This window comes from Microchirus variegatus (assembly GCF_963457635.1).
Source record: "Microchirus variegatus genome assembly, chromosome: 12".
NCBI lineage: Eukaryota > Metazoa > Chordata > Actinopteri > Pleuronectiformes > Soleidae > Microchirus > Microchirus variegatus.
Window position 1 is genome coordinate 26,949,629 of NC_139813.1, and position 22,590 is coordinate 26,972,218.

Here is a 22,590-nt window from a genome sequence, read left to right on the forward strand (position 1 = left end):
ATAACAAGTGAGTGAGTGCAAATAAGTGATGGAGCGCAAATAAGTGAGCGAGTGTAAACAAGTGATGGAGCGCAAATAAGTGAGCGAGCGTAAACAAGTGAGCGAGCGTGAAGAACAAGTTCATTTTCAAACAATAAAATACAATATTTAACGATTAAATCGATATTTTATTTCCTTCAAATATTGACACAGATCTAAATTCCACAATCCTGTTTGTCAGAGATCAGGTCCAAACCTGTTGTGACTCGTAGAGGCGTGTCCTCAGAACGACCTGTGACCTCAGAACGACCCGTGACCTCATCGTCGCCATCATCATCATCATCTTCATCATCGTCACTGAGCTCCGGGAAAGAAGAGTCTGCTGGCGTTCTGTGAGGTGACAAACTGAACCCTCTGAGGTGACAGACCTTTGATTTTAGCGACGTAAGAACAGCAGAGAACAATGTTGCAGGGCTCGTATCTCACCTGGACACACACGCACACACACAAATGTAAATATGTTCATGTTTCTGTCATTTTTCAGCTTCTTAAATGTGAATATTTTCGCGTTTCTGTCATTTTTCAGCTTCTTAAATGTGAATATTTTCACGTTTCTGTCATTTTTCAGCTTCTTAAATGTGAATATTTTCACGTTTCTGTCATTTTTCAGCTTCTTAAATGTGAATATTTTCTAGTTTCTGTCATTTTTCAGCTTCTTAAATGTGAATATTTTCACGTTTCTGTCATTTTTCAGCTTCTTAAATGTGAATATTTTCACGTTTCTGTCATTTTTCAGCTTCTTAAATGTGAATATTTTCTAGTTTCTGTCATTTTTCAGCTTCTTAAATGTGAATATTTTCACGTTTCTGTCATTTTTCAGCTTCTTAAATGTGAATATTTTCACGTTTCTGTCATTTTTCAGCTTCTTAAATGTGAATATTTTCACGTTTATGTCATTTTTCAGCTTCTTAAATGTGAATATTTTCGCGTTTCTGTCATTTTTCAGCTTCTTAAATGTGAATATTTTCAAGTTTATGTCATTTTTCAGCTTCTTAAACGTGAATATTTTCACGTTTCTGTCATTTTTCAGCTTCTTAAATGTGAATATTTTCAAGTTTATGTCATTTTTCAGCTTCTTAAACGTGAATATTTTCACGTTTCTGTCATTTTTCAGCTTCTTAAACGTGAATATTTTCACGTTTCTGTCATTTTTCAGCTTCTTAAATGTGAATATTTTCACGTTTCTGTCATTTTTCAGCTTCTTAAATGTGAATATTTTCACGTTTCTGTCATTTTTCAGCTTCTTGAATGTGAATATTTTCATGTTTCTGTCATTTTTCAGCTTCTTAAATGTGAATATTTTCACGTTTCTGTCATTTTTCAGCTTCTTAAATGTGAATATTTTAGCGTTTCTGTCATTTTTCAGCTTCTTAAATGTGAATATTTTAGCGTTTCTGTCATTTTTCAGCTTCTTAAATGTGAATATTTTCATGTTTCTGTCATTTTTCAGCTTCTTAAATGTGAATATTTTCACGTTTCTGTCATTTTTCAGCTTCTTAAATGTGAATATTTTCACGTTTCTGTCATTTTTCAGCTTCTTAAATGTGAATATTTTCTAGTTTCTGTCATTTTTCAGCTTCTTAAATGTGAATATTTTCACGTTTCTGTCATTTTTCAGCTTCTTAAATGTGAATATTTTCACGTTTCTGTCATTTTTCAGCTTCTTAAATGTGAATATTTTCACGTTTCTGTCATTTTTCAGCTTCTTAAATGTGAATATTTTCTAGTTTCTGTCATTTTTCAGCTTCTTAAATGTGAATATTTTCACGTTTCTGTCATTTTTCAGCTTCTTAAATGTGAATATTTTCACGTTTCTGTCATTTTTCAGCTTCTTAAATGTGAATATTTTCACGTTTCTGTCATTTTTCAGCTTCTTAAGTGTGAATATTTTCGCGTTTCTGTCATTTTTCAGCTTCTTAAATGTGAATATTTTCACGTTTCTGTCATTTTTCAGCTTCTTAAATGTGAATATTTTCACGTTTCTGTCATTTTTCAGCTTCTTAAATGTGAATATTTTCACGTTTCTGTCATTTTTCAGCTTCTTAAATGTGAATATTTTTCGCGTTTCTGTCATTTTTCAGCTTCTTAAATGTGAATATTTTCGCGTTTCTGTCATTTTTCAGCTTCTTAAATGTGAATATTTTCACGTTTCTGTCATTTTTCAGCTTCTTAAATGTGAATATTTTCGCGTTTCTGTCATTTTTCAGCTTCTTAAATGTGAATATTTTCGCGTTTCTGTCATTTTTCAGCTTCTTAAATGTGAATATTTTCGCGTTTCTGTCATTTTTCAGCTTCTTAAATGTGAATATTTTCGCGTTTCTGTCATTTTTCAGCTTCTTAAATGTGAATATTTTCACGTTTCTGTCATTTTTCAGCTTCTTAAATGTGAATATTTTAGCGTTTCTGTCATTTTTCAGCTTCTTAAATGTGAATATTTTAGCGTTTCTGTCATTTTTCAGCTTCTTAAATGTGAATATTTTCATGTTTCTGTCATTTTTCAGCTTCTTAAATGTGAATATTTTCACGTTTCTGTCATTTTTCAGCTTCTTAAATGTGAATATTTTCACGTTTCTGTCATTTTTCAGCTTCTTAAATGTGAATATTTTCTAGTTTCTGTCATTTTTCAGCTTCTTAAATGTGAATATTTTCACGTTTCTGTCATTTTTCAGCTTCTTAAATGGGAATATTTTCACGTTTCTGTCATTTTTCAGCTTCTTAAATGTGAATATTTTCTAGTTTCTGTCATTTTTCAGCTTCTTAAATGTGAATATTTTCACGTTTCTGTCATTTTTCAGCTTCTTAAATGTGAATATTTTCACGTTTCTGTCATTTTTCAGCTTCTTAAATGTGAATATTTTCACGTTTATGTCATTTTTCAGCTTCTTGAATGTGAATATTTTCACGTTTCTGTCATTTTTCAGCTTCTTAAATTTGAACATTTTCACGTTTCTGTCATTTTTCAGCTTCTTAAATGTGAATATTTTCACGTTTCTGTCATTTTTCAGCTTCTTAAATGTGAATATTTTCACGTTTCTGTCATTTTTCAGCTTCTTAAATGTGAATATTTTCGCGTTTCTGTCATTTTTCAGCTTCTTAAATGTGAATATTTTCAAGTTTCTGTCATTTTTCAGCTTCTTAAACGTGAATATTTTCACGTTTCTGTCATTTTTCAGCATCTTAAATGTGAATATTTTCATGTTTCTGTCATTTTTCAGCGTCTTAAATGTGAATATTTTCACGTTTCTGTCATTTTTCAGCTTCTTGAATGTGAATATTTTCACGTTTCTGTCATTTTTCAGCTTCTTAAATGTGAATATTTTCACGTTTCTGTCATTTTTCAGCTTCTTAAATGTGAATATTTTAGCGTTTCTGTCATTTTTCAGCTTCTTAAATGTGAATATTTTCGCGTTTCTGTCATTTTTCAGCTTCTTAAATGTGAATATTTTCAAGTTTCTGCCATTTTTCAGCATCTTAAATGTGAATATTTTCGCGTTTCTGTCATTTTTCAGCTTCTTAAATGTGAATATTTTCACGTTTCTGTCATTTTTCAGCTTCTTAAATGTGAATATTTTCACGTTTCTGTCATTTTTCAGCTTCTTAAGTGTGAATATTTTCGCGTTTCTGTCATTTTTCAGCTTCTTAAATGTGAATATTTTCACGTTTCTGTCATTTTTCAGCTTCTTAAATGTGAATATTTTCACGTTTCTGTCATTTTTCAGCTTCTTAAATGTGAATATTTTCACGTTTCTGTCATTTTTCAGCTTCTTAAATGTGAATATTTTCTAGTTTCTGTCATTTTTCAGCTTCTTAAATGTGAATATTTTCACGTTTCTGTCATTTTTCAGCTTCTTAAATGTGAATATTTTCACGTTTCTGTCAATTTTCAGCTTCTTAAATGTGAATATTTTCACGTTTCTGTCATTTTTCAGCTTCTTAAGTGTGAATATTTTCGCGTTTCTGTCATTTTTCAGCTTCTTAAATGTGAATATTTTCGCGTTTCTGTCATTTTTCAGCTTCTTAAATGTGAATATTTTCATGTTTCTGTCATTTTTCAGCTTCTTAAATGTGAATATTTTAGCGTTTCTGTCATTTTTCAGCTTCTTAAATGTGAATATTTTCAAGTTTATGTCATTTTTCAGCTTCTTAAACGTGAATATTTTCACGTTTCTGTCATTTTTCAGCTTCTTAAATGTGAATATTTTTGCGTTTATGTCATTTTTCAGCTTCTTAAATGTGAATATTTTCACGTTTCTGTCATTTTTCAGCTTCTTAAATGTGAATATTTTCACGTTTCTGTCATTTTTCAGCTTCTTAAATGTGAATATTTTCACGTTTATGTCATTTTTCAGCTTCTTGAATGTGAATATTTTCACGTTTCTGTCATTTTTCAGCTTCTTAAATTTGAACATTTTCACGTTTCTGTCATTTTTCAGCTTCTTAAATGTGAATATTTTCACGTTTCTGTCATTTTTCAGCTTCTTAAATGTGAATATTTTAGCGTTTCTGTCATTTTTCAGCTTCTTAAATGTGAATATTTTAGCGTTTCTGTCATTTTTCAGCTTCTTAAATGTGAATATTTTCATGTTTCTGTCATTTTTCAGCTTCTTAAATGTGAATATTTTCACGTTTCTGTCATTTTTCAGCTTCTTAAATGTGAATATTTTCACGTTTCTGTCATTTTTCAGCTTCTTAAATGTGAATATTTTCTAGTTTCTGTCATTTTTCAGCTTCTTAAATGTGAATATTTTCACGTTTCTGTCATTTTTCAGCTTCTTAAATGGGAATATTTTCACGTTTCTGTCATTTTTCAGCTTCTTAAATGTGAATATTTTCTAGTTTCTGTCATTTTTCAGCTTCTTAAATGTGAATATTTTCACGTTTCTGTCATTTTTCAGCTTCTTAAATGTGAATATTTTCACGTTTCTGTCATTTTTCAGCTTCTTAAATGTGAATATTTTCACGTTTATGTCATTTTTCAGCTTCTTGAATGTGAATATTTTCACGTTTCTGTCATTTTTCAGCTTCTTAAATTTGAACATTTTCACGTTTCTGTCATTTTTCAGCTTCTTAAATGTGAATATTTTCACGTTTCTGTCATTTTTCAGCTTCTTAAATGTGAATATTTTCACGTTTCTGTCATTTTTCAGCTTCTTAAATGTGAATATTTTCGCGTTTCTGTCATTTTTCAGCTTCTTAAATGTGAATATTTTCAAGTTTCTGTCATTTTTCAGCTTCTTAAACGTGAATATTTTCACGTTTCTGTCATTTTTCAGCATCTTAAATGTGAATATTTTCATGTTTCTGTCATTTTTCAGCGTCTTAAATGTGAATATTTTCACGTTTCTGTCATTTTTCAGCTTCTTGAATGTGAATATTTTCACGTTTCTGTCATTTTTCAGCTTCTTAAATGTGAATATTTTCACGTTTCTGTCATTTTTCAGCTTCTTAAATGTGAATATTTTAGCGTTTCTGTCATTTTTCAGCTTCTTAAATGTGAATATTTTCGCGTTTCTGTCATTTTTCAGCTTCTTAAATGTGAATATTTTCAAGTTTCTGCCATTTTTCAGCATCTTAAATGTGAATATTTTCGCGTTTCTGTCATTTTTCAGCTTCTTAAATGTGAATATTTTCACGTTTCTGTCATTTTTCAGCTTCTTAAATGTGAATATTTTCACGTTTCTGTCATTTTTCAGCTTCTTAAGTGTGAATATTTTCGCGTTTCTGTCATTTTTCAGCTTCTTAAATGTGAATATTTTCACGTTTCTGTCATTTTTCAGCTTCTTAAATGTGAATATTTTCACGTTTCTGTCATTTTTCAGCTTCTTAAATGTGAATATTTTCACGTTTCTGTCATTTTTCAGCTTCTTAAATGTGAATATTTTCTAGTTTCTGTCATTTTTCAGCTTCTTAAATGTGAATATTTTCACGTTTCTGTCATTTTTCAGCTTCTTAAATGTGAATATTTTCACGTTTCTGTCAATTTTCAGCTTCTTAAATGTGAATATTTTCACGTTTCTGTCATTTTTCAGCTTCTTAAGTGTGAATATTTTCGCGTTTCTGTCATTTTTCAGCTTCTTAAATGTGAATATTTTCGCGTTTCTGTCATTTTTCAGCTTCTTAAATGTGAATATTTTCATGTTTCTGTCATTTTTCAGCTTCTTAAATGTGAATATTTTAGCGTTTCTGTCATTTTTCAGCTTCTTAAATGTGAATATTTTCAAGTTTATGTCATTTTTCAGCTTCTTAAACGTGAATATTTTCACGTTTCTGTCATTTTTCAGCTTCTTAAATGTGAATATTTTTGCGTTTATGTCATTTTTCAGCTTCTTAAATGTGAATATTTTCACGTTTCTGTCATTTTTCAGCTTCTTAAATGTGAATATTTTCACGTTTCTGTCATTTTTCAGCTTCTTAAATGTGAATATTTTCACGTTTATGTCATTTTTCAGCTTCTTGAATGTGAATATTTTCACGTTTCTGTCATTTTTCAGCTTCTTAAATTTGAACATTTTCACGTTTCTGTCATTTTTCAGCTTCTTAAATGTGAATATTTTCACGTTTCTGTCATTTTTCAGCTTCTTAAATGTGAATATTTTCACGTTTCTGTCATTTTTCAGCTTCTTAAATGTGAATATTTTCGCGTTTCTGTCATTTTTCAGCTTCTTAAATGTGAATATTTTCAAGTTTCTGTCATTTTTCAGCTTCTTAAACGTGAATATTTTCACGTTTCTGTCATTTTTCAGCATCTTAAATGTGAATATTTTCATGTTTCTGTCATTTTTCAGCGTCTTAAATGTGAATATTTTCACGTTTCTGTCATTTTTCAGCTTCTTGAATGTGAATATTTTCACGTTTCTGTCATTTTTCAGCTTCTTAAATGTGAATATTTTCACGTTTCTGTCATTTTTCAGCTTCTTAAATGTGAATATTTTAGCGTTTCTGTCATTTTTCAGCTTCTTAAATGTGAATATTTTCGCGTTTCTGTCATTTTTCAGCTTCTTAAATGTGAATATTTTCAAGTTTCTGCCATTTTTCAGCATCTTAAATGTGAATATTTTCGCGTTTCTGTCATTTTTCAGCTTCTTAAATGTGAATATTTTCACGTTTCTGTCATTTTTCAGCTTCTTAAATGTGAATATTTTCACGTTTCTGTCATTTTTCAGCTTCTTAAGTGTGAATATTTTCGCGTTTCTGTCATTTTTCAGCTTCTTAAATGTGAATATTTTCACGTTTCTGTCATTTTTCAGCTTCTTAAATGTGAATATTTTCGCGTTTCTGTCATTTTTCAGCTTCTTAAATGTGAATATTTTCACGTTTCTGTCATTTTTCAGCTTCTTAAATGTGAATATTTTCACGTTTCTGTCATTTTTCAGCTTCTTAAATGTGAATATTTTCACGTTTCTGTCAATTTTCAGCTTCTTAAATGTGAATATTTTCACGTTTCTGTCATTTTTCAGCTTCTTAAGTGTGAATATTTTCGCGTTTCTGTCATTTTTCAGCTTCTTAAATGTGAATATTTTCGCGTTTCTGTCATTTTTCAGCTTCTTAAATGTGAATATTTTCATGTTTCTGTCATTTTTCAGCTTCTTAAATGTGAATATTTTAGCGTTTCTGTCATTTTTCAGCTTCTTAAATGTGAATATTTTCAAGTTTATGTCATTTTTCAGCTTCTTAAACGTGAATATTTTCACGTTTCTGTCATTTTTCAGCTTCTTAAATGTGAATATTTTTGCGTTTATGTCATTTTTCAGCTTCTTAAATGTGAATATTTTCAAGTTTATGTCATTTTTCAGCTTCTTAAATGTTAACTTTCAGTAAAAACGTACGTGGGCAGCAGATATTGGTTCCTGCCAACACGGCGTCCATGAGCACCAGAGCTCTCCTCACCTGCTGGTTCTTACAGACGGCAGGAGGGGAGAAGAAGAAGTAACCGGCTTTCACGCCGTCCAGAGCCACCGAAGGTTTCCCGGCAAAGTTGTGAAGCAGAGGGCGGCTGATTCCTGACGGAGGGAAAAAAAACGTAATGTTGCGTGTGCTTTCATGGTCTCTATGGTGACTTTGGCGGCTGATTGTGAGTGAACGTTTCTGTGCAGCAAAGAGAAAGAGTAAGAGTAAGTCATCTGCATATTCATCATCTCCTCACACCAAACCTCATAGGGAAAACCAGTGATTTTAGCTCGCGGGGACACAGGAGCTGCTGGTCTACTGCTGCCTCGTGTGGTCACTTTGTGTCACTGAGGTTAATTTAAATGAAGCCGAATTGACAAAATCAGTCATTGTAAGTCAGTGATGGAGGCAGCAGTGGATCAACAACTCCTGTGAACTCCTGTGTGCTGTGATGTTAAAATCACTGATTTTCTCTATGGGCTTTGGTGTGGGAGAGTGAGTGGTTTACAAACTTCAGTTTCTCTGTTGGAAAAGTCTGTCTAACAGTGAAATAAAGACATGAATATGTTCTTAACATACCATAGACATAACCTGTCGTAGATTGTATTATGTTTTCCAACAGGAAACTGAAGTTTGTAAATCACTCACTCTCCCACACCAAAGTCCATAGAGTAAACCAGTGATTTTAACATCACAGCAACACATGAGTTCACAGGACTTGTTGATCCACTGCTGCCTCCAACACTAACTTACAATGACTTATTCTAGTAAATTCGGCTTTTAAAATATTTCATTTCGACCTTCCTCAGTGACACAAAGTGACCACACGAGGCAGCAGTAGACCAGCAGCTCCTGTGTCCCTGAGAGCTAGAATCACTGATTTTCTCTATGGGCTTTGGTGTGGGAGAGTGACACCAAATATATAAAGATGGGAGGACAAGCCTGTAAGAGCTTCTACTTGCTCAAAAGTCAAGCACTTTCAATGACCCGTGTCCATTTACAGCCATTTTCACAAACTTTCAAGGATTTCAAGGACCCTTGATTATTTTATCATCTATTCGCAAATAAAAAAAAACACTGATATCCGTTGTTGTTGGCTTACTCTGACGCAGGAGTTCTGCTCTGAATCCACTTGGTTTTTATTTTACTTAAATATTAAAAAAAAACACAAAAAGTGGCCCGAGGCGAAGTCACGCGATCAAACAGAGACACAGAGGGTTTAGTCTCATCCTGTAGACGAAGGGGAAAAGCTGGAGCTGATCCATAAAAACAACACATCATCATCATCAGCTGACGCCTGAAATGTGCTCTGACACACACGCACGCACACACACGCACGCACACACACACACACACAGAAAAAAGAAGATTAAGAGCTGAGTTTTAGAGTTGACACCTTTAATCCTCTTTTCTGTCTCCTCAGGTCACATTACTGTTTGGAGAGAGTGTGTGTGTGTGTGTGTGTGTGTGTGTGTGTGTGTGTGTGTGTGTGTGTGTGTGTGTGTGTGTGTGTGTGTGTGTGTGTGTGTACCTCTCCAACAGCAGCGAGGCGTTCTCTGTGCTCGTAGATCAGAGGCAGAGCAGCATCCAGGTCCTTTAAAAAAAAAATTAAAAAAACACACAACACAACGTACACATTAATCTCATCGTATCCAATCTGCCGGATTAAAGAGCCCTGTAAATGATCACGTTATTTTGTCTGTGTCGCCTACATTCTCTAAAACAAAGAATCAGTTGATGGAGAAAACAACAGCTTCTAGATCTAAATTGTACTAAAGTTAGAGATGTTCTCCTCCTCCTCCTCCTCCTCCTCGTGAACCTTCCCCCTGTGACCTCCTGACCTCCTCCTCCACCGAGCAGAACCATTATTTTACTCATTCGATCAAACGTTTCACCACCTGCGGCTTCGCGCTGCACTGCCGTTGCCCCTCGCCGTCCTGCAGAGGGTGGACGCCCAGACACGGAGAAACCAGATCTGGAAAACTGTGAGGAACAAACACAGGGAGGACAAATAAACACGGAGGACGTCCAGCAGAGAGCAGCTGTAAAAGGATTAATGTCAACATTTTTTACTCCACGTGAAAGAACGTTATTGTGGACGGAGGCTTCAGAAAATATTCAGACACCGTTCACTCTTTTTTTGTTGCAGCCCGACACTACAATCGTTTACATTTACGGACGATTGTGTCACCAACTGAACATACTCGTATTCACATGGTCCATAAATCAACAAATGATCAAACCTGGAAAATATTCACATTTAAGAAGCTGAAAAATGACAAAAACATGAAAATATTCACATTTAAGAAGCTGAAAAATGACAAAAACATGAAATATTCACATTTAAGAAGCTGAAAAATGACAGAAACATAAAAATATTCACATTTAAGAAGCTGAAAAATTACAGAAAAACGAAAATATTCACATTTAAGAAGATGAAAATTGACAGAAACACGAAAATATTCACATTTAAGAAGCTGAAAAATGACAGAAACATGAAAATATTCACATTTAAGAAGCTGAAAAATTACGGAAACTTGAAAATATTCACATTTAAGAAGCTGAAAAATGACAGAAACATGAAAATATTCACATTTAAGAAGCTGAAAAATGACGGAAACGTGAAAATATTCACATTTAAGAAGCTGAAAAATGACAGAAACAAGAAAATATTCACATTTAAGAAGCTGAAAAATGACAGAAACATAAAAATATTCACATTTAAGAAGCTGAAAAATGACAAATACATGAAAATATTCACATTTAAGAAGCTGAAAAATGACAGAAACATAAAAATATTCACATTTAAGAAGCTGAAAAATGACAGAAACATAAAAATATTCACATTTAAGAAGCTGAAAAATGACAGAAACGTAAAAATATTCACATTTAAGAAGCTGAAAAATGACAAAAACGCTAAAATATTCACATTTAAGAAGCTGAAAAATGACAGAAACATAAAAATATTCACATTTAAGAAGCTGAAAAATGACAGAAACGTGAAAATATTCACATTTAAGAAGCTGAAAAATGACAGAAACATAAAAATATTCACATTTAAGAAGCTGAAAAATGACATAAACGTGAAAATATTCACATTTAAGAAGCTGAAAAATGACAGAAACGCTAAAATATTCACATTTAAGAAGCTGAAAAATAACAGAAACATGAAAATATTCACATTTAAGAAGCTGAAAAATGATGGAAATGTGAAAATATTCACATTTAAGAAGCTGAAAAATGACAGAAACATGAAAATATTCACATTTAAGAAGCTGAAAAATGACGGAAACGTGAAAATATTCACATTTAAGAAGCTGAAAAATGATGGAAATGTGAAAATATTCACATTTAAGAAGCTGAAAAATGACAGAAACGTGAAAATATTCACATTAAAGAAGCTGAAAAATGACAGAAACGTGAAAATATTCACATTAAAGAAGCTGAAAAATGACAGAAACGTGAAAATATTCACATTTAAGAAGCTGAAAAATGACAGAAACGTGAAAATATTCACATTTAAGAAGCTGAAAAATGACAGAAACGTGAAAATATTCACATTTAAGAAGCTGAAAAATGACAGAAACGTGAAAATATTCACATTTAAGAAGCTGAAAAATGACAGAAACACGAAAATATTCACATTTAAGAAGCTGAAAAATGATGGAAATGTGAAAATATTCACATTTAAGAAGCTGAAAAATTATGGAAATGTGAAAATATTCACATTTAAGAAGCTGAAAAATGATGGAAACGTGAAAATATTCACATTTAAGAAGCTGAAAAATTACAGAAAAACGAAAATATTCACATTTAAGAAGATGAAAATTGACAGAAACACGAAAATATTCACATTTAAGAAGCTGAAAAATGACAGAAACATGAAAATATTCACATTTAAGAAGCTGAAAAATTACGGAAACTTGAAAATATTCACATTTAAGAAGCTGAAAAATGACAGAAACATGAAAATATTCACATTTAAGAAGCTGAAAAATGACGGAAACGTGAAAATATTCACATTTAAGAAGCTGAAAAATGACAGAAACAAGAAAATATTCACATTTAAGAAGCTGAAAAATGACAGAAACATAAAAATATTCACATTTAAGAAGCTGAAAAATGACAAATACATGAAAATATTCACATTTAAGAAGCTGAAAAATGACAGAAACATAAAAATATTCACATTTAAGAAGCTGAAAAATGACAGAAACGTGAAAATATTCACATTTAAGAAGCTGAAAAATGACAGAAACATAAAAATATTCACATTTAAGAAGCTGAAAAATGACATAAACGTGAAAATATTCACATTTAAGAAGCTGAAAAATGACAGAAACGCTAAAATATTCACATTTAAGAAGCTGAAAAATGATGGAAATGTGAAAATATTCACATTTAAGAAGCTGAAAAATGACAGAAACATGAAAATATTCACATTTAAGAAGCTGAAAAATGACGGAAACGTGAAAATATTCACATTTAAGAAGCTGAAAAATGATGGAAATGTGAAAATATTCACATTTAAGAAGCTGAAAAATGACAGAAACGTGAAAATATTCACATTAAAGAAGCTGAAAAATGACAGAAACGTGAAAATATTCACATTTAAGAAGCTGAAAAATGACAGAAACGTGAAAATATTCACATTTAAGAAGCTGAAAAATGACAGAAACGTGAAAATATTCACATTTAAGAAGCTGAAAAATGACAGAAACGTGAAAATATTCACATTTAAGAAGCTGAAAAATGACAGAAACACGAAAATATTCACATTTAAGAAGCTGAAAAATGATGGAAACACGAAAATATTCACATTTAAGAAGCTGAAAAATTACAGAAACATGAAAATATTCACATTTAAGAAGCTGAAAAATGATGGAAACGTGAAAATATTCACATTTAAGAAGCTGAAAAATAACTCGAACACGAAAATATTCACACTTAAGAAGCTGAAAAACCACACAGACTTCTCTTAATATTGAAAAAACCCATAAACACACATTATAACACAGTTGTATGAGACTGTGCGTACAGTACACATCCACACTATAAGGTCATGTGACTGATGATGTAACAGGAAGTGCACAGACCGCTGCTGCAGCTGGAGAACTCTGCTGAACTCTCCGACTCTCTCCGTGACTGCGATGAGAGTCTTCACCCCGACCTTAAAACATGAACACACATAAAGAGAGACAGTAACCGTGATATAAGAGTTTTCTATAGCAATAAAACCAAAAGAGCATTATGTATGTGATATTTTTATATACGAGTTTGAGATTTTCTGCTCATCAAGGCGTTTAAAAATACATTCTAAGCACATAAATAAGACTATCCATGACCAGAAACACTGTCAACATACAGACCTGTCTGGTCCTCAGGATCACATCCTCCACGTCCTGCAGAGACATCAAAAACACAAAAAAAATTCATAAAATAAGCAACAAAAAACTGCTATGTAACACAAAAAAAAGCTTAGAAATTAATATATAAAACCCAAAGAAAAGAGAATGAAATTATACCAAATTGAGTACAACAATGAACAAGATCCAGTCAGTTTTTAAGTAACTTTTAGCTAGTTTTCGATGTGTTCTGTTAGTTAGCTTCGTGTTTACAACGTCATGGAAGTGATTTTAAGAGCCTACCTCCTCAAATTCACGGGCTGATATGTGACAGTGACAGTCAACGAAGCCATAGTCCATTGAAAGGTTAAAAATATTCACACAAAAACAAACAAACAGCGCTGTTTTTGTCTTATTTTAGGCGTTTTAGTAGCGCAGCTAACAGCAGGGAGGAACCATTTATACCCGGTGCTAGCTTACCGGAGGACGGTGTTCGCGGACGGAAAAGAGGAAGTCACAAATCGTATCCGGTTTAAAGAAGAAAAAAATATAAACAAAGTTGGCGGTAAACGCAAAATGGAGACCGTGGAGGGAGAGAAGTCGCTCAAAAATGAAACGGAGCAGGAATACAGAGTCAACGTGACGTCGAAGAAACGACTTATCGAGCAGACGAATAAATATAAAGCGGTTCTGAAGACAGCGCTGCACGGACAGACGGAAATGGCCGAAGAGACGAAGCGGGTTTTACTGCAGGAGCTGCTGGCGGTGGGTTGGACTGTTCATACCAAGTAAATTAATGTAAACAAGACAAAAATAAATAAAATATAAACAGTTAATGTAATTTCTCATGTTAATTGTTTACTTCTAAATCGCTTTGAGAATTATAAAAACCAAATCCCGTTCGGAAAATGTCATATTAAATGTTTGTTTTGCTGTCAACCTCCACACACGCCAACAAAAATCACAAGTTAACGATTTATAAACATTTACAAACGAACTGATCAGTTCGGCTCAACATTAATTGACCGCAGCACAATATTAAATAAATAAAAATACTATTCCTGAACCATTTAGTGTGACTTGAATAACAACAATAACAGCAGAACTAAAACGATGTGTTTACATACTTACAGGTATGTAAAAGTGCCGGATAAAGACAAAAACATCATGGTATTCATTTCAACACAGCTGAGTCAAAACAGTCAGCGACACCTGTAACTAGTTAGTAAAAAAAAAAAACACGGTGTGTTTGTGTGTGCGGTAGACAGCGCGACTGCTCCCCCATGTGGTGGGAGGTTATAAAGACAACATGATTGAAAAGTTGCTTTAACGTTTCTCCAATGTTTTTTGTTTTTTCTTGTAAATGATCTGTGCAGAATTTTGACGCAGCTGTTCAGGACAACGTCTTAGTGAACGGTGAACCGTGGGAGGAGGCGCCCGATGAAGAAGGTGAGTGTTCATCGTCTTCCTCTCACTTTTTAACAAAAGTTAAAAAAAAGAAAAACATAACAAACAAACGTCTACCCCCCCCCCCCCCGCCCCGCCCCGCGCGTCTCACCGAGCAGACGAGGAAGCTTATGACCTTGAGGGTCTCCTGGACGACGCCATCGTCGAGACCAGCAGGAGGCGCCGCGCGTACCCCAGGCATATCCTGCCCCACGTTGTTCACTCGCTCAAGGCCGAGCGTAAAATCATGGTCAGTGTCGGAGGATTTTTTCTCAATGAATCGATGTTGTTTGGTTCAGAAAATGTGGAATTCACTGTGTGTCTTTGTTTTCTTTTCTTAGAGCCTGTATGAAAACACAGTGAAACCCCAGACGATGGTCAAAGACCCAGATCGAGGTATTTAACGTAATCTGACCATTGTTTTTCTTCACTTAATCGAGCGCTTGTTTCTTGCCTGGAAATGATCAATATTCACATTTAAGAAGCCGAAAAATAAAAAACACTTAAGTGTTTGTACACAGTGATGTATATAACTGGACGTTTTCTTGCTGTCAAACAATCGGGAAGAACTACTTCCCTTTTAAAGTCGCACATTTGAAGGTTTCGCCGTCGCTGAAAGTGCGTGCGACGCGTCGTCGTTCAGTTTCAGCTGCAGCTTCTCGACGAGCTTCTGTGTTTTCCAGTAAAAAAAGATCAAGTGAACTAAGAATATTTACAACTCAACATCGTTAAAACTACACTTTTTTTTATTTTTTACAAACCAACTTCACTTATTAATGTGAAAAATGAAAGGTTCGTTAATTTTGGACACAAACGGTGTCCCCGTGGTTCATCAAGATAAAATATCCTCAGTTAAAGGAGGGTTTAGATAAGAAATAGGACATAGATATAACGTATATATTTACATGATTTAACATGACAAATTCAGTATAATCATTAGAAACGTGCTCACTGCTTAAAAACAAACAACAACAAAAAAGTCTTATTCTGACGAGAAAGTGAAGTTTGTAAACCACTCACTCTCCCACACCAAAGCCCATAGAGAAAATCTGTGATTTTAGCTCACAGGGACACAGGAGCTGCTGCCTCGTGTGGTCACTTTGTGTCACGAAAATACATTTAAATGAAGAATTTCAAAAGCCGAATTGACAAAATAAGACGTATGAACTTAGTGATGGAGGCAGCAGTGGATCAACAGCTCCTGTGTGCTGTGATGTTAAAATCACAGATTTTCTCTATGGGCTTTGGTGTGGGAGAGTGAGTGGTTTACAAACTTCACTTTCCTGTCAGAAAAGTCGGTCTCACGGTGAAGACGTGAACGTGTTCTTGAAGCTAACGTAGACGACCTAGTGAGTCGCACTCGCACACATGACCACTTTAAAAATCCCAAACGGTCCATTTTAAGTGAATTTAACTTTAAAGTTTATAATAATCCTTTGTTTGTGTCGACAGAGAACATCATGACTGATTTGTCGGCAGCGGCTCCAGGGATGGTGAAACAGGCCATTCAGGTTATAAAGGTAAACATTTTTATTTTAAATATTCTCTTTAGCGACACTTTTTTGTCTTTTTTCTCCTGACAGTCAATCAGTACTCTGCAGAAATATATATAAATATATTTATATAGTTAGCTACTTTAAATAGATAGAACTAGAACTTAGTTAGCATAGATAGAGTAGTTTTGTAGAATTGTTAGCTCGCTAGCCTAAATAGATGGATAGTGGGCTAGTTTGAATAGATATATAGCCAACTCTAAGCTAACATATATAGTGTAGATTAGGTTAGCTTGCTAGCTTAAATAAATGGAAAGGGTTAGCTAGCTTAAATAGATGGATAGAGTCAGCTAGCTTAAATACATAGCTAACTCGAAGCTAGCATAGATAGGGTTAGCTCGCTAGCATTAATAGATGGATAGCTAACTCTAAGCTAGCATAGATAGAGTAGATAGGATTGGCTAGCGAGCTCGCTTAAATATATAGAGCTAGCTACTCTAAGCTAGCATAGATAGTGTAAATTTAGTAAGCTTGTTAGCTTAAAGATGGATAGTTGGCTAACTTGAATAGATAGATAGCCAACTTTAAGCTAACATAGATAGTGTAGATGTGGTTATCTTGCTAGCTTAAACAGATGGATAGAGTTAGCTAGCTTAAATGGATGGATAGTTAACTCTAAGATATCATAGATAGATCAAACGTGTTTAGAATTAACTTGTTTTTATTTTAAATATTCTCTTTAGCGACACTTTTTTTTACCTTTTTCTCCTGACAGTCAATCAGCACTCTGCAGAAACAAGCCGAGGGCCTCTGCGAAATCCTCAACATGAAACCCAGTCACGCCACGCAGGAGATGGAGAGGGAGGTGTTCGGCTGCAGCGACCAACCAGAAGCTGCTGCTCCTCCTCCTCCTCCTCCTGAGGAGGGCGTGGCTGCCGCGAGGAGCAGGCAGCCAATCAAGAGAGCCGTAGAGGAAGCGGCAGCCACGGGCTGCTACGTGCCGCTCGCAAAGAAACCAGACTGTCCTGCAGGAGGCGACAACGCGGAGTGACGCGGACTTTATGACGTTGCAAGACTCTTTTTAAAAAAGAACAAAAAAAAAACAGTGCACAGTCGACGTCGTTTGTGAAAACCTCAGAACTTGTGTTGCACCTTAAATTTGCGTTATTCCTCTACGTTTGGCAACGATTTCACCAAAATTCACCCCAAAAAAAATTAGTACAATGTCAACAATATATAAAGAATATGTTCACGTCTTTATCTTCACTGTAAGACATACTTTTCCAACAGGAAACTGAAGTTTGTAAACCACTCACTCTCCCACACCAAAGCCCATAGAGAAAACCAGTGATTTTATCTCACAGGGACGCAGGAGCTGCTGGTCTACTGCTGCCTCGTGTGGTCACTTTGTGTCACTGAGGTTAATCTGAATTAAGATTTTCAAAAGCCAAATTGACTAAATCAGACATTGTAAGTTAGTGATGGAGGCAGCAGTGGATCAACAACTCCTGTGAACTCCAGTGTGCTGTGATGTTAAAATCACTGATTTTCTCTATGGGCTTTGGTGTGGGAGAGTGAGTGAGTTTACAAACCGATCTTTTGCTATCTAACAAAAGACCTGTGCAATAAAATCTACGTCAGTTTAAGTCTATGACGTCTTTACAACGTGTTCACGTCTTTATCTTCACTGTTAAACTGAATTTTCCAACAGGAAACTGAAGTTTATAAACCACTCACTCTCCCACACCAAAGCTCATAGAGAAAATCAGTGATTTTAACATCACAGCAACACAGGAGTTCACAGGAGTTGTTGATCCACTGCTGCCTCCATCACTAACTTACAATGTCTTATTTTGTCAATTCGGCAATTGAAAATCTTAATTTAGATTTACAAAGTGACCACACGAGGCAGCAGTAGACCAGCAGCTCCTGTGTCCTTGTGAGCTAAAATCACTGGTTTTCTCTATGGGCTTTGGTGTGGGAGAGTGAGTGGTTTACAAACTTCAGTTTTTCTTTTGTTAAGTGGTTAAAAAAATGTGTTTACTGAGAGTGAATCTGCTTAGATCCTTAAAAACCAATAAAACACAAAGAAATATATATATATATATATACAAAATCTTAACTCTTTGTGTCCTGTTTTACACTGAAATAGAAAGTAGTTGATAATTTCACATTTAAATGTTTTCTGTCACTTCATGTTTATCATTTAAACAACCTGTAAAGAGGTTTACTGCTAATATAAACGTTAATATCATTTAACCTGTACTGTGAGAGTGTGTTTTCTGCTAAAGGAGTGAAAATAAGACTCTGTGGGTTTTTAGCGACGGTTATTTTTAGCTGTGGGCTCAACGTTCTCTCGCGTCGCAGCGATGGCTGGTTTATTTGGTGGTTGGATTGAGATTAACCACAGTGTCATAGTTATTGTTTTTTTTTTTAATTGTAATCTCACAAAGTCCTGGTCAACCACAGCCACAGAGTCACATGACTTCTATGAAAGTGTAAAGGAAGCTGAAGTGAAACCGAGCAGCTTCAGCTTCAGCCTCAGCTTCAACCTCAGTCCTCAGTGTCACTTGTGTCGCGGCGCTGATGCACCTGTGATGTCAGAGCGTCTGGAGAAGAGCGTGAGCAGCAGTGACACGTGTGAGGTAGGACCACAGCGCGCTGGGGTCAAAGGTCGTGGGGGGGATTAAAGCTGTAGTACGTCACTTTAAAACCGGTGGAGAAAACCAAACTTTTTACTCCAGATTTAAGTGTAAGTAACGCGCTTAAAAGATTCGCTTTTTTTGTTTTTGAAAACCACGTCACGGATCGATAAATTAGTCGCGGCGCGGTAAACGTCTTCACAGAATTGAAATAGATAAAAAAGTTAGTTAGCTACCGGAAAAAGATGATATATATAGTTAGCTACTTTAAATAGATAGTTAACACTAAGCTAGCATAGCACGGGTAAATATGTCTAGCTCGCTAGCTTAAATAGACAGATAGAGTTAGCTAGCTTAAACAGATGGATAATTAACTCTAAGTTATCATAGAGTAGATAGGGTTAGCTAGCTAGCTTAAATAGATAGAGTTTTCTACCTTAAATAGTTGGATAGCTACCTCTAAGTTACCATAGATAGAGTAAATAGGGTTAGCTCGCAGCTTAAATGGATGGATAGTTAGCCATCTTAAATAGCTGGATAGCTACCTCTAAGCTAGCATAGATAGAGTAGATAGGATTAGCTAGCTAGCGTAAATAGATGGATAGCTAACTCTAAGCTAGCATAGACAGAGTAGATAGGGTTAGCTAGCTAGCTTAAATAGATAGTGATAGCTACCTTAAACAGTTGGATAGCTACCTCTAAGCTAGCATAGATAGAGTAGATAGGGTTAGCTCACAGCTTAAATGGATGGATAGTTAGCCATCTTAAATAGATGGATAGCTACCTCTAAGCTAGCATAGATAGAGTAGATAGGGTTCGTTAGCTAGCTTAGATAGAGGTAGCTACCTTAAATAGTTGGATAGCTACCTCTAAGCTACCATAGATAGAGTAAATAGGGTTAGCTCGCAGCTTAAATGGATGGATAGTTAGCCATCTTAAATAGATGGATAGCTAACTCTAGGATGGCATAGACAGAGTAGATATGGTTAGCTAGCTAGCTTAGATAGAGAGAGGTAGCTACCTTAAACAGTTGGATAGCTACCTCTAAGCTACCATAGATAGAGTAAATAGGGTTAGCTCGCAGCTTAAATGGATGGATAGTTAGCCATCTTAAATAGATGGATAGCTACCTCTAAGCTAGCATAGATAGAGTAGATAGGGTGAGCTAGCTAGCGTAAATAGATCGATAGCTACCTCTAAGCTAGCATAGATAGAGTAGATAGGGTTAGCTAGCTAGTGTAAATAGATAGAGGTAGCTACCTTAAACAGTTGGATAGCTACCTCTGAGCTACCATAGATAGAGTAGTTAGGGTTAGCTAGCTAGCTCAAATAGATGGATAGTTAGCCATCTTAAATAGATGGATAGCTACCTCTAAGCTAGCATAGATAGAGTAGATAGGGTTAGCTAGCTAGCGTAAATAGATGGATAGCTACCTCTAAGCTACCATAGACAGAGTAGATAGGGTTAGCTGGCTATCGTGAATAGATTAGTTTGACAGAAACCAAAAAAGTGTCAGACAATGGTTGTTTGTGAGTGAGACAGAATAAATGTCCTCTCGTCTCCGTCCGGCCCTGCTCTGCTGCTGTATACACACAAAGGCTCCCTCAGTCAGGTCTGACGTGTCATGGTTTGTGTGTCAGGGCTCACAGGATGAAGGCAGGATGATGAAGAGGAGAGAGAAGAACAGAGTCGCAGCTCAGAGAAGTCGCAAGAGACAAACGCAGAGAGCCGACCTGCTGCATCAGGTGACGTCTGCGTTCACGTCACTTTCACACGGTTTCATTTAAATGTTCGGAGATACTGACGGAAAAACATCTTCATCATCTTCTTCTTCTTCAGGCCTGTGAACTTCTGGAGCAGAGGAACCAAAGGCTGAGGAGAGAGGTGAGAACACAGTTTGTGTTTGTTTTCGTTTGATAAACCAATAAAATACAATGAACGTTTCAAAAACAAAAGAAATCAAATAAAAATAATGGAATTGTTGTTGTTGTTTACAGGTCGACTCTTTGTCTGAGGAACATCATCTTCTCACTGAAGCTTTGAAAGCTCACGAGCCTTTCTGTCCCAGCATGCACTGCTTCTCCTCAACAACAACAACACTGACAGGTGTTTGACAGAGTGAACACTGCCCTCTAATGGCCTTTTCCCCTCGTTACAGATGTACTTTTATTAATATTGTTGAAGAAATATTTCTTTATTTCTGTTTATTTCCTGTAACATTTGTAACAAGAAAATAAACACATTTTCACAACTCTGTGAAACAAATGACTGAAAGATTTATTAATTTATTAAAATTATTTGTTTACAAATGAAAACATGTAAATGAGTCACTGCTCGTTTTCTCACGAATGATATTGTGATAAATTGGCAATAAAAAAAAAAGTACGTTCTCATCTAGAAAGTTTGAGAAACATTGATTTGTGATAGTTTTCCCAGGTTTTTAATACATTTATTACTAAAAAAACAAGAAAAAAACAATTGAATGGACTCACTCAACACAAACTTAATTATACAAAATGTAGATTTGTGGAAGAAACTCGATCCACTCACTCTCCCACACCAAAGCAGACTTAGGAATAAAAAATTGATTGTGGAATTGTAAGTCGATTTTGGAACAATAAATAGATTTTAGAATAATAAGTAGATTTTGGAAATTTAAGTAGATTTTGGAACGATGAACACATTTTAGAATTATAAGCAGATTTTGGAAATTTAAGTCGATTTTAGAATTATACATAGATTTTAGAATAATAAGTAGATTTTGGAAATTTAAGTAGATTTTGGAAATTTAAGTAGATTTTGGAACTATAAATACATTTTACAAGTATAAGTAAATTTTGGAACTATAAGTAGATTTTAGAATAATAAGTAGAATTTGGAATTATAAGTAGATTTTGAAAATTCAAGTACATTTTGGAACTATAAATAGATTTTAAAATTATAAATAGATTTTGGAATAATAAGTAGATTTTGGAAATTTAAGTAGATTTTGGAACTATGTAGACTTTAGAACTATAAGTAGATTTTGTAATTATAAGTAGATTTTAGAATTATAAGTAGATTTTGGAATTATACGTAGATTTTAGAATTCTAAGCAGATTTTGGAACTATAAGTAAGTAGCAGTAATATTTTTAAGTCCTCTTACCTAATCTATAGTTCAGCATTGTGGGCTCGTCGGAGCAGGTAGTTAAAAAACACCAGGTTCTATCACTGATGGAAAAGCTTCTTAATTCACAGAGCGATGGTTTGACATCAAAGATTCTCCTCGTGTGAACGATCACACTCAGGAACATTCACAACATTTAACACTTTATAATATTTTCATACAAACACAAACAATCCTAACTCTAAACATTAAAATGTTCAACGATAAACAAACGTAAACGTCAGAGAACTTACATCTGTGTTGTTGATGCACAGATCAGGAACATCTGCTGACTCCTGCTGGTCATCACATGGAACTGACAGCAGCTGCTCCTGCTGCTCGACTTAGCTCCTCCTAGTGGACAGATAGCACACCTACATCACCTGTGACCCATGACCAGTTCATAAAACATTAAAACAGGAACTTCTTCCTGTCACTCACTCACCCCCAAACCTCAACACGTGACTTCCTGGATTTCTCTCACACCACAGAAAACGTTGCTCTCTGGTTCGTTTCCTGTTCAAAGCAGCAGAATAACTTTCAACAGCTTCATGACGATTACTTCTTACCATCAGAAGGTAACGGAACTGA

The 22,590-nt window shown here is 34.7% G+C and overlaps 2 protein-coding genes across 2 annotated transcripts; one reads left to right on the forward strand and one right to left on the reverse strand.

Annotated features, from left to right (window-relative positions):
- Window positions 1-295: 295 nt before the first annotated feature.
- Window positions 296-13,631, reverse strand: tatdn3 (TatD DNase domain containing 3; the record flags this gene model as incomplete). Its single annotated transcript, XM_083898653.1, has 8 exons — window positions 296-465; window positions 7,866-8,039; window positions 8,121-8,124; window positions 9,458-9,520; window positions 9,825-9,909; window positions 13,023-13,096; window positions 13,296-13,328; window positions 13,575-13,631. The coding sequence occupies 8 exons, from the start codon at window positions 13,629-13,631 to the stop codon at window positions 416-418; spliced, it is 540 nt and encodes a 179-aa protein (XP_083754779.1). The 3' UTR covers window positions 296-415.
- A 216-nt stretch (window positions 13,632-13,847) lies between these two features.
- Window positions 13,848-17,408, forward strand: nsl1 (NSL1 component of MIS12 kinetochore complex; the record flags this gene model as incomplete). The annotated part of the gene is made up of 6 exons (XM_083898654.1): window positions 13,848-14,036; window positions 14,648-14,720; window positions 14,837-14,967; window positions 15,059-15,113; window positions 16,170-16,237; window positions 16,986-17,408. The coding sequence occupies 6 exons, from the start codon at window positions 13,848-13,850 to the stop codon at window positions 17,259-17,261; spliced, it is 792 nt and encodes a 263-aa protein (XP_083754780.1). The 3' UTR covers window positions 17,262-17,408.
- Between the last annotated feature and the right edge of the window lie 5,182 nt (window positions 17,409-22,590).